The sequence below is a fragment of the Podarcis liolepis genome, assembly GCF_965112155.1.
Source record: "Podarcis liolepis genome assembly, chromosome: 1".
Lineage (NCBI taxonomy): Eukaryota > Metazoa > Chordata > Lepidosauria > Squamata > Lacertidae > Podarcis > Podarcis liolepis.
The window spans coordinates 45,501,127-45,517,974 of record NC_139554.1 but is presented as its reverse complement, the minus strand read 5'-3'; the positions used below and the strand labels follow the sequence as shown (position 1 = coordinate 45,517,974).

At 45.3% G+C, this 16,848-nt stretch overlaps 1 protein-coding gene across 4 annotated transcripts in view; it reads right to left on the bottom strand.

Annotated features, from left to right (window-relative positions):
* The window catches only part of MIDEAS (mitotic deacetylase associated SANT domain protein), a 75,689-nt gene that overhangs the window by 15,370 nt on the left and 43,471 nt on the right, over positions 1-16,848 (bottom strand). For all 4 annotated transcript variants that reach the window (XM_083506383.1, XM_083506382.1, XM_083506381.1 and 1 more), the window contains 7 exons: positions 14,956-16,701; positions 11,100-11,411; positions 8,814-9,159; positions 8,023-8,089; positions 4,531-4,673; positions 4,187-4,290; positions 1,610-1,685 (listed from right to left, as the gene is read on the bottom strand). In XM_083506383.1, the coding sequence (XP_083362509.1) occupies positions 1,610-1,685; positions 4,187-4,290; positions 4,531-4,673; positions 8,023-8,089; positions 8,814-9,159; positions 11,100-11,411; positions 14,956-16,494 (2,587 nt within the window). In that variant the 5' untranslated portion in view covers positions 16,495-16,701. The remainder of the gene's footprint in view (positions 1-1,609; positions 1,686-4,186; positions 4,291-4,530; positions 4,674-8,022; positions 8,090-8,813; positions 9,160-11,099; positions 11,412-14,955; positions 16,702-16,848) is intronic.

Here is a 16,848-nt window from a genome sequence, read left to right as displayed (position 1 = left end):
AGAAGTAAAGCTTGCAGTAGGAGTTGATTTCTGTCTATGAGTGATAGATAACTTTGACACTAATGAGGCAGACAATACCCATACAATGATTCATTTAAATTGTACCTAGGACTCTTAAGATTTTAGTTGTCCATTTCCTTTATTCCACGTCTTTAGTCATCATTTTCACAAGTTCACACGCACCACATTAGATACAAAAGGGTATTTTTAGCATCTTTTCTAAAAAGCAGCCTATATTGAAATCAGCCACGCGTTGTCATAGATACTCCAGGATCCAGATGAAAGCATTTTGGTTCCACAGGAAAAACAACAAGTACAAAGAAGCAACTGATGATCCGGAATGGTGCTTGTGGATGTTCTACACCATTTGTATCTTCACAGCAAAATGCAGAAAAATAACTTGACAAATAACACAATTCAGTTTTGCTCCGTGTCTCCCTGCTGTCCAAATATCTAGCAGGGTGGGTGTTCAAAATGTTTACCATTCTCTCTCACACACACACTTGCACACAGCTTGCACGCTGCACCTCTCCTTGAACTGCTTCTTCCTTTAGCTTTGCTCTACAGATGACTGTGAAATGAGTACAGACTCTTTGCCGGTGTACACACCCTAACATATAGACTGGCTGCCCTCACTGAAAGGCAATTACATGTTCTCATGAGACTGTAATACAATACCATTGTATTTATGGCATTTCAAATTACGCACGTGATCTATTGCATTGCACACATAAGCCTCTGTTTGACCTTGATTAGTCTTGGTGAGAACAAAACCTTCCTTCCAACTGGTACTGTCTAACTGATAACCTGATCAATAGCCATTTGCCTCTCCAAAGGTTGATGTCAGACACAGGTAACAATTACTTAGAAGAGATAATTGTAAGTGATTCATTCATTCCATTTCCGTCCTAACTCTTGCTGTCTTGTCTGCCCTTGAGTGGGTCATATTTGTGTCATTTATATTCTACTATCCCCCTTGTATATCGAAATTTCAGTGCAGCCCACTGGATCCTCAGCGCCACTATCGCAGCAATGATAAGTGTATCCGCCATAGCAAAGATAAGTATTGTATAGTTAATTGTAAGCTGTTAGCCCAGGGTTTGGGCAGCCTGTGTACAATTTTATTCTATCCATTTCACTCTTCCATAAATATCGCATTTGGTGATTCCAGCTGCAAAACCAGTTTTACTCTCAAATGCCATTTTGGTGCCGTTAAGGAAATAAAACATTTCCCCCTCAAACCTGTAATAGGGATTCAGTGGTTCCTGCTAATTACCCCAGCTAGGTAATTCCAACTAAGTTATCCCATGGCAAGCAACAACTCTGAATAAACAATCCTAAAATACCACACCTCCATGGTTATACGGGTTTGTTTAATGTGCAGTTTGGGATATGTGAAGGTGAGCTTTGCATCGATCTTACTATGCACTGAGGCAAAGGCAGGACAGTAATATCACCACCCAATGCTAATTCCCAAATAGATATTTAAGGCTCTCCCAGTATTAATTAAATTATATTCCCCCCCCCCAATGCATTAACAGTAATTATCAGAGTAAGAAAATGGAGAGTAGAGAAGCAGCTGTCCCCACTGCCTTGCTCCCAAGCATACCTGTGTAGTGATAGTCGGCCAACGTGTGGTTTGCAGGCCACAAAGACCTCCTCAGCAGCAATTTGGTCAGCGCAGCCTGAGGTGTGGGGAAGCACACACAAAAAAAAAGCCTTATCAATAACGGTAAAACCCAAACAAGTGCATTTACATCAAGAAGTCACAACCCTTATTGTTTATTGCAGTGATGTATTTAGAGCCCACCTGAGGTTCAACGTGACCCATGTCTCCTTATTCATCCTTGTAATTAACCTTTTGAAGTAGGTGGCATGGGAGCTGTTAAGTCTTTTTTAGCAATAACAAGGATTGGGGGCACCTTAAGAAGGCTAACAGATACAGTGGTACCTCGGGTTACATATGCTTCAGGTTACAGACTCCGCTAGCCCAGAAATATTACCTCGGGTTAAGAACTTTGCTTCAGGATGAGAACAGAAATCGTGCTCCGGTGGCACAGCGGCAACAGGAGGCCCCATTAGCTAAAGTGGTGCTTCCGGTTAAGAACAGTTTCAGGTTAAGCCTTTAATAGCCGCTAAACCGCTAATAGCGCTAATCCGCTAAGCCGCTAATAGGGTTGCTTCGCAAGACGAAAAAACCACTAGACGAAGAGACTCGTGGAACGGATTATTTTCGTCTTGCGAGGCACCACTGTAAGTTCTTAACCCGAGGTACCACTGTACACAGTAACATAATGTTTTGTGAGCCAAAGCCTGTTTTGTCACATAAATCCCTTTTTATTGTTGTTTGGAGTTGTTTTCCTCAATCTGGTGACCTCCAAATGTTTTGGACTACAACTCCCATCAGTCTCAGTCAGCATGACTTTGCCAGTTGAGGCTGATGTGAATTGTAGTCCCAAACCCCTGGAGGGAAAGACTGATTTGGGCTGAAGAGCAGTGTGTTCTAAAAAAAGGACAGCCAGAACAGTTAGTCTGTCTCTCTTTAAAACAGAATTTCAAATAATCCAATCACAATCAAAGGATTACATTTTGTCTTATTTTAAAAAGATCCCTCTTCCGCATGGTTTTAGCACTTCATGCCTACCCACGAAGGTATTTGAGGCATAATTAATTACATTTCTTCGCCTACACAGCAGTGTTACCTCAACTGATAATGGTACCTGTCAGCACGTGTCCAATTACAGAGGAATTCCCACCCAGGGAATGAGTCATCTGAGAGCCCATTAATGCCCGTGTTTAATCAAGTAAACAATACTCCAAAGAAAGGAGATAACTGGAGTCCAAAACCATTCTCAGCCCTCCAAGAAATCAGCTGCTATGACTAGAGCTCAGGCAAAATGTAGGGAAGAGATACTATTAAAGTTGTATCTGTACTCTGAAGAGACTTACCAAGAAACCTGTAAGCACTTGTGCTGGTATTACTGAAGCAGTTTCATTACGCAGCGATAGGTGGACTTTAAAATTAAGTCTCCCTAAGGCGGCAGGAGATGCTAAAGTACTTATTTAATTCTTAAATTTATATTCACCTCTCCATTGGTAACAATCAACAGAGCCAATTAATAAATAGGAATCTGATCCAATACTATACAGGGGAAACTTTCCTATTAGATACAGCTTCCGACTGAAGTGAAAAAGGGAAGTTTTACTTTAATAATAATACATCTATTAATAATAATACATCTAATAATAATAATAATAATAATAATAATAATAATAATAATAATATCCTACCCATCTGGCTGGGTTGCCCCAGCCACTCTGGGAAGTTTCCAACACACATAAACACATTTCCTGGGATGGAATGGGAGTGAGGATGGCAGTGGTGCAGGCCCACTGGCAGAACTAATCTGGTGCTTCCTTTGCTCACCTGCACTTTTATTTTTGGACCCTTCTTCTCAAACAGCTAAAAAAGGTTTTCTAACAGAACCAGACATTTGCAGTTCACATGAAGCTGTCTTATACTTTGCATGTTTGGGTAAGTCTGGGAAATGCTCCTGCCTGAAACCCCAGAGCAGCTGCCAGACAGTGTAGACCAGGCATCCCCAAACTCGGCCCTCCAGTTGTTTTGGGACTACAACTCCCATCATCCCTAGTTAACAGGACCAGTGGTCAGGGATGATGGGAGTTGTAGTCCCAAAACATCTGGAGGGCCAAGTTTGGGGGTGCCTGGTGTAGACAGAAGTGAGCTAGATCAACCAGTTTCAGGCAGCTTCCTATGTTTTATATACTGAGTAAGGCCATTGCTCTCAAGCTCAGAAACATCTGCTCTGACTGGCAGTGTTTGCCAAGGTCTCAAGCAGGAGGCCTTCTCAGATAGACCCGGAGATGCCAGATGTTGACCCCACCCCCTTATGCATGCAAAACAGATGCTCTACCACTTGGCTAAGAGGAAGATGCACCATTAGCAGTGAAACCGGGAGGCATGAGTGAAGAAAGGAAGGAGACTGCCAAAAGGCACATTCTTCAAAACGTAGGATTCTAACACAGACACTCCTTGTAGAAGGTGAAAGTGTGCAGAGTGCATAAGTTTGGCAAGTACTTGGCTAGTACTTCGCTCACTGAAACCAATACAAACAGCCTTGCTGCCAAATCCAATTAGATGCACTGACGATTGCTGGAGACTTACCAGAACATTTCCTTTCGTTTCGTGTAAGCAGTGAAATGCCAGCTCTTGGTTGGTGCCACCTCCAGGAAATATACTTGAGCAAGCAGCAGTTAGCAGGTTCTCCACTGTCACAGCACAAAACAAGACAAGCGGTAGGTGCAGGTCAGGGCAGAGGGGAGAGAGAAAACCAAAAGGTCATCTTATACATTCCTTCACACCAATTTCCTACCTCAATTTCCCTTCATATTTGGCAAGTCTCAACCTTTACAGTGGATCCATGGTCAACAGCAATTAGTGGCTGACCACACAGCGATTTTAAAGACTTAAACCATCACAGGCAGTAATTCAGTTTCCAAACTCCTTACCATTCTCTTGAGTAGACACATCCGTTTCAAGCTCCTCCCATGGCTGCCACACCAGTTCTGCCTTGGCCTTGTCAGAGGCTGCTAGAGATCGATCTCTAAGAGGTGGGATTTCTGCTTGAAACCGGGAGCCCACATTGATCCGTCTATCAAAATAAATGCACATTTAAAAACGACTCACCCTGCAGGTTCTAATATGATAATTTGCTAACGTTAAAAGCTTGCCTCCGCAAAACAAGCTAAACTCCAACTGGCGCAACAGGCAGTACGCAATTCCATGGCTGCTGCTTCTTCCAGTTTAAACCAACACTAGGTTTCAGTTTCAAAATACAAGTTTTTTGTCTTTGTCTTTTGCACACACACCCCCCCCACTACTGTATAGGATATCTAGGAGCATGGATGCTAAAAACGGAAAAGCAAGATTCGGAAGCCGCCCACAAGCAGCACAACTGTAAGTTCCTTTACTTACATGTAACAGCATGTGAGAGCCAAATATGGCAAATTTCTTCGCCTACTCTTCACACATTCCATGCATGCATCCTGCTAAATGATAGCCATGGAAGACTCAAAGGTCCAGTCCAAATCTACAAATACAGCCATACCTTGGTTAACAAATGACTTGCGAGCCAAACGTTTTGGCTCCCGAACGCCACAAACCTGGAAGTGAGTATTCAGGTTTGCAAACGTTCTTTGGAACCTGAACGTCCAGTGCGGCTTCCAATTGGCTGCTGGAGCTTCCTGCAGCCAATTGGAAGCCGTGCCTTGGTTTCTGAATGTTTTGAAAGTCGAATGGACTGTATGACTATATTTTCATGGCAAGGGTGGGAGAATCACTACAGCATGGATGTCTAATGTATGACCATCCAGATGTTTGTTCAACTACAGCTCCCCTCTAGCCAGTATGACCAATAGTCAGGGATGGTGGGAGTTTTTGTCCAAGATCTGGAAGGCCACAGGTCAGACTAGAAGTTGCCAAATGTGGCAACCTCCAGATGTTGGACTGCAACCCTCATCATCCCCGACTACGGACCACGCTGGTTGAGGACAATAGCAACTGCACTCCACACCATCTGAAGGCAGTCCCTGGTTTAGCCGTCCCCAAGCCTGGAATGTGGGAACTTGAGGTTCAAAATCCTGCTAACCTGCAAAGCTTTCTTTGGAGTCTTCAGCTAATGTCAATATAAGCTACTTCACAAGATTGGTGGGAGCGCAAGATGGCACTCAAAGCTCCTTGAACAAGCATCAGGATACAAATTATATAAACAGACAGAAACTTTTAAACGAACAGAACTATCATGGTAACGGGGGGTGGGGTGGAACGGGCTTTATTGTTCTGGTATTGATATATATATATATATGTGCGCAGCAGGCCTGAAGCCTGCCAGTATGGCTGAACGACATTTACTCACATGTTATGCTGGAAAAGAATGCTTTATAAGGAATGCTGTGAGATGCCAGTTTGTTTTATTTTGAAAGTGGGGCGAATAAATCTGTTAGCTTGGAGACTGGCTAAGGTTCAGATTTCAACTGCTGTTGCTGAAGAATTAAACACAAATTGTTCTCTTGCATGTTGCTTATTTAAGCCTTGAAACTATTTTTTTCCCTTCTAATCAAGCACAGGAAGGCCCTGAAAGGATCCAAGGGACAACTTCTGGACTCAAAGATATAGGATCAAATTCCAGTGCTACCTCCCCATAGTTTTGGTGCCACTTCTTGAAAAAGTCACCCACCACCGCAGGCATGTGGAAGGGAGCTCACGGAAGCAACTTCCATTCACAGATATCCTTGCAGGTTTAGAAGCTGCACTTGCAGCTTACAGGTCCACATCTGCACTGCATTGCAATATAAGCATGCTTTGCCCTTAACTTCTGGGAGAATCCCAGCTGCACTGGGTGGCAGAGGTGTGAACCCCTTTCCTGGAAACAACTGGGATTGAGGGCTGTCAGTCAGCTCTCTGCCTGTTTAGCACATGTGATGTCCTGCCAGTCTAAGAACTGTGCTTCTCACTGAAACTACCACCAGCTGGAACGCAGCACATTCTATAGGCCAAGGGAGATCGTGTCAGTGCAATGAAAGGGAGAGCCTTGTTTCTGCACTCTCTGCCTGCATGTTCCCTGGGCACAAGCACTAAGCTCTGATCATCTCTTGGAGGAGGAGAACTTCTGAGCACAGTGTTTTTATAGCCAGTCTCCTCCTATGCTTCAAGCTCTTCCAAGAGGCAAAGGAAAGAGAACTTAAGGCAACAGTCCTCTGCACATGAAACAAGAGCAAAACCCATGGAACCGAATGGGTGTTTGTTTTTTGAGTGAATTTGCACAGAATCAGGCTACAATCCTAAGAACATGTACCAGGTAGTAAGCCCCAGTTAAACTCAGTGGGACATATTTCTGCATTGTCTTGTTTAGGGCTATGCTGCAATAACATGTAGGTAATACTCTGTGAGCTCCAGGAACCAATTGCCGTTATGAAAAATAATAATCAGGTAGCAGGAGTTTGTATCCTGTCTGGAAGTTCTCAAACATCACCATTAACCAGTTCCCGGTTTAGGGAAGCTTTTAATGTTTGACGAACTATTGTATTTTAATATTTTGTTGGAAGCCCCCAACAGTGGCTGGGGAAACCCAGCCAGATGGACAGTGTATAAATAATTTATTATTATTATTATTATTATTATTATTATTATTATTATTAATAATATTATTATTATGTATACCAACGTCTGCTATTCAGAGCTACAGAACCTCTGCACACAGAGGTTGGTTAAAGTGCTTAAGCTCCAAATACAGCAAATCCCTATATTCCTGTAATTGGAATGTTGTGTGTTCCCATTAAAACACACACATAAAATTGTCAACTCATTACAAGTTTCTGAGACCAGATGGTGGAAACAAATTGCTTCTATAAAGACACAGTGTTTTGGGGGTTGTTCTTTTTTTGGCTTCAATTGTCTTGAGTCCAGTAGCTGCTGCCACAGAGAGCAAAGTGAGAACTGAATGACTGAGGAACCACAGGGCTGCAGTAAGAACAAGACTGAAGTCCTCCCACCTTCCAAGCCAAGTATTTCAATTCATGTTGCAGTATGGATGGCGATGTGTGCCAGCAGCTACCTTCTTGAAATGCGTTGCTGTATGCAACTGCATCTGGGATCTAGCTGCTTGGAGGATGAATGCAATATATATGATTGCACACTTTTGCAGAATGCTATATATTAACAGCAAGGGAGTCGTTAGAATAATGTCAAAGGAAATATGCGGAAAGAGCTTTTTATGTTTCAATGGAGAAAACACTGGATAAATTCATGGAGGCTATCAAAGGCTACCAGGACTGGTTATAGGCAGGGCTCTGTTTCAGCCAGAACTCGCTGGAACTCAGTTCTGGCACATCTCAGGTGGGCGCCATTGCCATTCTAAGAGAACTTCTTTTTTGGGAAAAATAAAAATAGCACTGGAGCTCAGTGGATGCACTGTGCTCCCCCCCCCCCAACTGAGTACTTACGGTTCAATGCTGACAGGAGTACACTCTCCCATTACTGAAAGGACAGGAGGGGTGACTTCTGCACTATCTGCAAGTCAAGATGACACAATTAATTGATGGCCCTGTTTCTACTTAAGGATGATTTGAGATCATCATGCATTTAACAACTCGTGAGGTAGCCATCAGTAACTCAGAACCACATACAGGTGAGTGGGTGAGCTAGTAGAGGAGGGATGGATGACTCCATTTCTCCTTGGCTGGTTTCCTGGGTTTCCACACTTGCTGTGTGGAAGGAAAGCACAGAAACTCAGGAGGCTGAAGGGCAGGGAGGACTGATTGCTCTATCCCATCAGACCACTTAGCAACACCTCCTTACTTTTTTAAGGTAGTCTGCTAGGAGGCAAGTAACCTGTGCTGGCAACAGAAAAAAGGGCTTCTCCCTACTTCACAGTCAGCATGGAAAAGTAGCTTATTAGCAGGCTAGTAATCTTCATGGGCTTATTTATAAGGTCAACTAAACTTTTTTGTTTGACAAAGTTACATATGGCTATAAGAAGGGTGGGTCTTCATCGTTACCATGCAATCTTTTTGTTATCTAGCATTCTTTCAAATGCAGCAACGATACACTGTTCCGATACCATTTTCTAACATAAGAAGTCATCACGGTGCATGCAGTTCAATCTTCCACAAACAAACAAAAACCCCAACTTGTGAGAGGCCATCTATCTACAATTGCTGAGTCATAATTTATTTCCTCCAGCTGTGATCCTCCTCCCATTCTACCCTTAAAAGGACAATGAACAGGAACTTACTGGATCTGAGCAGTGTCCTGTGTGCACTTTTAGGAGTCATAGGAGGTGGAACTGAGTTACCACTAGCAGAAAGGATGGCGTTGAAATAAAGTCCGGAACCCTCTCGCACTGGGCTAAGTATTGGCGGGGGAGTGTAAGGAGGTAGCTCAAAGTTCCTGTCGGAAGGGTGATCTGCCAAGCGGACAGGTGAGCGCAAGTGGCTCTGGTAGGGTGTGATATTGGAATAGACAGGCGGAGCAATGAAGGTGCCAGCTTTCGGTGGTATGAAGAGAGGCTCTGGCCTGGGCCGCTGCTTCGGTTTCCGTGCAAAGCCTTCCACTTCTTCTTTTGGATCAGGGCCTTCATGCTATGAAAAGGAAACAAGTTTTGGTTCACACAGACAGACAGACATAAACACACACATCAATACGGTGGACGCTTGGGTTGCGAACATGATCCGTGCAGGATGCACGTTTGCAATCTGCGTCTGCGCACAAGCGGGTTGCGATTCGGCGCTTCTGCGCAAAGCGCGATTTAGCGCTTCTGTGCATGTGCGACCGCCGAAACCCGGAAGTAACCCGTTCCGATACTTCTGGTTTTGGCAGTCTGTAACCTGAAAAAACGCAACCTGAAGCGTCTGTAACCCAAGGTATGACTGTATCAACCAAATGGAAATAACATGGCTGCTCCACCAGCAAATTCCATGAACTGGTATGTGCTTGTTTTAACTTATATGGGTATTGTTGTTATGTATATAACACCATCAACTCATGGTGCTTTAAAGCAGGAAAAGGAAGCTATCTGTCCTGAAAAACGTAAACTCTAATTAGGACTACCACAAAAGTATTGTATTCAATCCAAGAATGACACACCATCAATTAACAACCAGTTGTACTTCTTGGCTTTCGCCAATCCAGAGTGAAGTTGAAGTGGGACTGGCAAATCCAATGTTCAAATTCCCACTCAGCCACAGCTGGCTGACCTGAGCCAGTTACTTTTTCTTAGCCTAACCTACCTTAAACAAATACAGTGGTACCTTGGTTCTCGAACTTAATCCGTTCCGGGAGTCCATTTGACTCCCGAAACTGTTCGAAAACCAAGGCACGACTTCCGACTGGCTGCAGGAGCTTCCTGCACTCAAGTGGAAGCTGTGTTGGATGTTCGTCTTCCGAAAAATGTTTGCAAACCGGAACACTTACTTCCAGGAGTACCAAATGTAAGAATACCAAGGCGTTTGAGAACCAAGGTACAACTGTAAATTGTAGTTATAACCCCCTTTTCCTCACAAGAGCCCAAAGTGGCATACATGGCTCCTCGCTGCTCTTATTTTATCCTCTCAACAAACTGGAAGGAAAAATGCCTGTCACCTTGAGATCCTGGGGGGTGGGGAGACAAATGTAATAATAAAATTTGTTGGAGCTGTGAGCATCACAATGTGGCCTTGTAAAGACATCAGACTTGGACGATGTAGCACAGATAAGCCTCTCTCAGAAAACCTTTTCTTCATGGAGGACTGTATTCTGCCAGTCATTTATGAGGCCAATAAAACCATAATTTTCCCCATCAAGACCCAAGTAAATAAGATGGGGAAATGCCAGCTGTGACTACTTAGTGACCACACAATGCTTATAGGCACTGTGAAAGTTTCATGCAAGATCACCATGCCCGACTTACATTTAGGAAAATCAATTGCGTAGGAAGAAACGTAGAAAAAAAAGATGTAAAGTCCTCATGTGCAATTATTTACATTTGCTTTCTATGGTCTCCGACATATAAGTGCTTTCACAGGCTCTCAAAAAAGATTAATTTCTATACAATTCAAAAATAGTCCACATACTTGACATGATAAAACCTCCTTGAAACCACTCTCACTCAAATTAAAGCTATTTATTCAACCTATCAAATTCCTACCACCAAAGATGACTTGGCTTTCATATCCTTTGCTTCTCCTTTTTATGGTCAAAGCAGCCAGAGAGGTTTCACCATTTTAATACCAGATACAGCCCGAATTGATTTATTCTTTTTTTCCTAACAAGTCTGCTTCACCTATTTTCTCCAAGGAGAAAATAGCCCCTTTTCCCTGGCACTGTGGAGGGTGCCATTTTGTGGTTCACCTCAGGTGCCAAAAAGTCTTGGGCCAGCCCAATGAGAACCAGGCTGGTGGCAGAGAACAAGAGGGATGACCTGAACCAATAAGCTGCAGCCTGTTCTGTGGGAAAGCTGCCACAAATAACCAACAAGAAAAGACCCAGTAAGATTCACTTTACTGCCCCATGACCACAATCAGGATCCCAAACACAAACCTACCTGAGTTGGCACGTCCATGTTCAAATTGCGATTCGACCTCCTCCGGGTGACGATTACGGATGGCTTGCTTTCAGCGAAGCTTCGGTCGTTTGCCACAAACCGCTGTGGCTTCCCTTCCTCTCCCTTCTCACTACCGATATCATGAGAGTCCAGCCTCCTCACAGGGACAGACACGGGCATGATGAGAGGCACGAGGCTGCTGTCTTCCCGGGCTCTCTTTGCGGCTGGCGAAGAACCGGCAAACTCTACTACACTCCTGGGCGCAGTGACTGCCGCCTCACTCCTGTTCCTTTCTTCTGAAGTTTCTGGCTCCTTAGAACAAAAGGATCACGTGAGCATTGAGGTACAGTGGTGCCCCGCAAGACAAATGCCTCGCAAGACGGAAAACCCGCTAGACGAAAGGGTTTTCCGTTTCTGAGCTGCTTCGCAAGACAAATTTCCCTATGGGCTTGCTTCGCAAGACAAAAACGTCTTGCGAGTCTTGCGATTTTTTTTGCTCCCCCCCTTTTTCTAAGCCGCTAAGCTGCTAATAGCCTTTTAGCCGCTAAGCCGCTAAGCCTTTAATAGCCGCTAAACTGCTAATAGCGCTAATCCGCTAATAGGGTTGCTTCGCAAGACTAAAAAACCGCTAGACGAAGAGACTCGCGGAACGGATTATTTTCGTCTTGCGAGGCACCACTGTATCTGAATAAGCTAACAATAAGCTATGGTCAAAGGATTTCTCTGTGGTGGTGCCCCGTATGTGGAACTCCCCGCCCCAAGAGGTTAGGTTACATAAGAGGAGCTAGCTGGATTGGGACAATGGCCTATCTGGTTCAGCATCCTGTTCTCAAGGTGGCCAGCCAGATGCCTGTGGGAAACCAGGGAGCAGAACATGAGCACAACACCGCTCTCCCCTCCTGTGGTTTACAGCAACTGGTATTCAGAAGAACTGCTGCCTCCAACTATGGAGGTAGATCATAGCTATTGTGGCTAGGAGCCACGCATAGCCCTTTCCTCTTCCTCTTTTATTTGTGTTCTGCCAGTATTCCTTAAAAAAAAAAAAGGAGATTCTGATTCTACCCACTATCCTGATACCTACAGGACCCTCTCTCCTGATATGCCCCATGGAGGACCTTAAGGTCCACAAATGACAACACCTTGGGGGTCCCAAGTCGCAAGGTGGTTAGATTGGTCTCAACTAGGGCCAGGGCCTTTTCAGTACTGGCCCCAACTTGGTGGAACGCTCTGTCACAAGAGACTAGGGCCCTGCGGGATTTGACATCTTGAAAGACATGAGCTGTTCCGCCTGGCCTTTGGTTTGAACTCAGTCTGACCCTTATGTTTCCCTCCCCTTATGGTTTTGATTTATGGGCTATTATTAAAATGAGGCTGCATTTTAAATTATATTTTAACCTGTATTTTACATTGGTGTTGTTGTTTTTTTAAAAAGTAATTTTACAGGTGTTAGCTGCCCTGAGCCCGGCTCTGGCTGGGGAGGGCAGGATATAAATAAAAAATTATTATTATTATTATTATTATTATTATTATTATTATTTGCTCATTCTTAAAAATTTGATTTATTGCTAGGGTTTTTTTGTTTGTTTGCCTGCCTTTTTATATGTCAGCCATTTCAAGCAACTCCTTTGGTGGAGGATAAATTTTGAAAACAATCAAACTTGCTACACTGCTAAACCCTTTGGAATTCAAATGTGATTTACCACACATGCATCCAACTGCCCCCAGGTTAAAAGTGGTACTGCCAGTACAGACAAGTATGGTAATTTTCTTGACTTGGGAGAGATTATGCATGAAAGTTTATGAGTCTGGAACTACAGCAAGGGAAAGTAGTAAATAATGGCAGTATCTTCTACCAAGAACAACAATGAAGAAGAAAAAGGAGCCAGCTCTCTCTCTCTCGTGTACACAATCCAGGAGTCCAATGCATTTATTCTCCTAGAACTTCAGGTTGATTGTTTTGCATACTCAAACAGATGTGAGCAGACTTCTAGTCACACAATGGGATCCCACCTTCCTGTGTTTCCCTGTGCAGCCAAAATTTGCTCCCAAGTCACCTACCCACCCACCTTCCAGAGCAGATTTTGAGAGTGTGCAAGGGCCTGCAGGGAGGTCAAGTCCTCTTGCATCAGCGGAAGTCTGTTTTGCTTGTGCATGAGCAGCACTGGATACTGCACCCATTACCAACTATCAGATCTGATTTCCTGTTGACTTCTTTGGATTCCTGCCCTTTTACTAGGGTGAAATATCTCTTCTGATACAATCTTCTTGCTGAAATGGGGCCTATCAGAGGACATGACTGCTTGACTGTATTTCCTCTAAAGGTGAAGGGACCCCTGACCATTAGGTCCAGTCGTGGACGACTCTGGGGTTGCGGCGCTCATCTCGCTTTATTGGCTGAGGGAGCCGGCGTACAGCTTCCGGGTCATGTGGCCAGCATGACTAAGCCGCTTCTGGTGAACCAGAGCAGCGCACGGAAACGCCGTTTACCTTCCTGCCAGAGCGGTACCTATTTATTTACTTGCACTCTGACGTGCTTTTGAACTGCTAGGTTGGCAGGAGCTGGGACCGAGCAACGGGAGTTCACCCCGTCGAGGTGATTCAAATTGCCGACCTTCTGATCGGCAAGCTCTAGGCTCTGTGGTTTAACCCACAGCTCCACCCGCGTCCCTGTATTTGCTCTAGCCAGATATATAAAAACACACACAAACATACCTACATCACTATGCATTCTATAGGTGGTCCATCCGGATAGTGAATACTCTGTGGCAAGAGGGTAGAAGGCATGCTTGGCTGTACAGTATTACTGTTTCAGATTCCTGAGTACTACCAAGTCTCGAACTCCCATGTCCAAATCTAACACACTAGTAATTACACCATCCAGGCCAAGCATCCTATTGCTTCCTCCCAATCCCTTACTAATCTATGGGACTAATTCACAATGACTATTAGCATGGGGAGGATGCAAGACTACTTTGAATCCACACTTCAAAGTTAACTGATTGTCATATGGCAGCTAAACGTCACAGTCAAACCCTCTCTGTTACTAAAGTTATTAGCTGAAACTCCCCACAAGTTTCCAGTTTCAGCAGGCTATACACTTGATGTATTCCCATCTTTTAAAAAATGTAAGTTCAGACATTACAAAAGTTTTGCTGAAAACTCCCAAGGGTTTTTGTTGGAGACTTCCTTAAGTACTGTGGAAAGAAGAGGAGGGGAAAGAGAGAGATAAGTGTTCTGTCACACAGCAGTTCCTTCTCTTCATTTTACAGCCTTATCCCATTCCACGGAAGGGAGTGGCAAAGCTAGCCTGGCTACTGGGAGACGGAGCTAGCATTTTCTCTCTCTTTATTCAGTTGTGGGAGATGTTTGCTAGAGAGGAAGAGGGAACCAAAAATAAGGCGAAAAGCTTAGCACATGCAGAGACACAAACAAACACACACACACACACACACACACAGAGAGAGAGAGAGAGAGAGAGAGAGAGAGAGAGAAGGTGCTTTGTGTTTGTTTTCCAAATGGTGCAGTTAAGTGCAGAAAGCCTTGTACCTGGCTTTGATGTTAACAATTGATAAACTTGGTTCCAGGGCACTAGAGACGTTAACAGGCAGTATTCAGCTACATTTCACTCAGAGCAGATGTACTGAAATTAATTGTCCTAACTTAAGTCATGTTCATTGATTTCAACGGATTTACTCCAGGTAAAACATTGTTGAGTACCACCCAACATCTTCAGAGCAAAATGCAACCGACAGGGTAAGAATCACAGGGGAAAAGTGGTGTCTGCTAACATTTTTAAGGTGTTGCACCCCGTGAAGTGAGGCAATAGTCACGGTGCGAGTCAGGAAATGCCACTTACTTTGAGATTCTGAAGAGAAGCCAACTCCACCGCCTTCTGAGCCAGGGTTAGCAAATTGGCTTCCTGAGAAACACGCCGTCTCCTCCGCGTGCTCTGGATGACGCCGCCTCTGACCCCACCAAAGTCGTTGGCTCTCTGGCCGAGGCCCTCCGTGGCACCCACCGGCTTTTCTGCCTGTGTGGCGTTCTCATACACGCCCGCTTTCTCCGCTTCGGGCTGGGCGCCAGCTGGCATCTCCCCATGCTCCAGCTCCGCTCTGCCAGGTTGCAAATAGATCTCCTTGTTGTGACTGAACGCTTCGGGCTGGTGTCGAAACTGGACTTCTGGGTGCTGCTGCGGTTGCCAGTGATGGGGCAACACACCGCCAGAGTACTCCTCAGCTGGCTTGGATGCCAAAGCTTCCTCCGCGGAAGACGCTGGCAGAACACCTTCCTTGGAAAGCCTCCGTGATCTCCTTGGGAGAGGGATCTGGGCCTGCGGAAGGACAGCCTGTGGATTTGGCTCTGTCAGCGCCTTCAGCAGCTCCTGGTTCCGCTCGGTAACTGGGTGGAACTGATGGGAAACCATATGATGCTGAGGAGGCTGGGGTGGCCCTGCCCCATGAGGCTGCGTGACAGATGCAGGTTGCTGCATGCCAAAGCCTTGCACAGCCGCCTGCTGCTGCTGCTGCTGATGGTGCTGCTGCTGCTGCTGCGGATAAAAGTTTTCAAACAGCTGCAACTGTGGAAGAGCTTGTTGCTTCTGCTGGGCGGTAAAGGCTGGGCTGGAAGTAGGGGGGGCTTGCTGAAAGACATGCAACAGTTCGGGGAGACCCTGCTTCTGGCCCTGGTGGCCAAAGGCAAGCTGGAAAGGTTGCAACGGGAGGGTCTGATTCTGCTGCTGCTGCTGCTGTTGTTGTTGTTGTTGCTGCTGCTGCTTCTGCATTTGCTGAAAAGAATTAATCTGGGCTTGCTGCCTGACCAGGGCTTGCTGTTCTAACTGGGCTTTATGAGACATCATCTGTTGCACGGCATCTCCATACAAGTCCAGGTGCGACACCACCACACCTTTCTCCCGGTTCCTCTTCAGGGGGTCTTGGTGGCTGAAGAAACCTGGGATGTTGGCATTGGGGTGCCCCCCTTTCTGGGCACCCCCATACACCATCCCGTGATTCCAGCCTCCAGGTTGAGGCTGCCAGCTGGCATCGCTGCGCTCTGGAAGCCGGTTCCCCACCAGAGAGTTCTGCCACTTGGCAGCAGCCAGCTGCTGGGGGATCATCCTCGCATCGCCTCTATCCTGATAAAGAGAGTTCAGCAGAGCAGCATTGCTGTGGACGCCCCCGTATACACCTGGCTTGGAAAGCTCCATGCCCTGGGAAGAAGGCACATTGCCCCCATGGTTGAAGTACTGCCCTTCTTTAAGCAGCAGCTGTTGCTGTTGCTGCTGCTGCTGCTGCTGTTGTTGCTGCTGCTGCTGTTGCTGAACTTCTTCCTCATTGAAAAAGGCAATCCGCTTCCCAGTCCTCTTGCTTGAAGACTTTGGATGGGCCTGCAGACTCATGGTTCAGTCTATCCTCCCAAGGATAAGGAAGAGACAAGATATCTCAGATTAACAGCCAACCCATTGCTAGCGCTTGTGCACAAAGGAGAGGGTAAGTATAAAGACAGCAAAAAATAAATTCTCCTCTCTTCAAGTCTAGTCCGTGCAGAGAGGTAAGGGGCAAGTTTCAGCCCTCTTTCTATTCGGCGGCCCGCTTAGCTTCAGCGCCTGAAAAAGAAAAGAAATAAGCAGAAAATTAAACACCTGCAACTCAGGTCAGGATAACCAGTTATCTCAACACTGTTGCGTGAAGCTTTCACAAACTCAGCCAGTCTATCTATCCCCGTCAGGGACTTGGAGCCACATTCCCCTTCT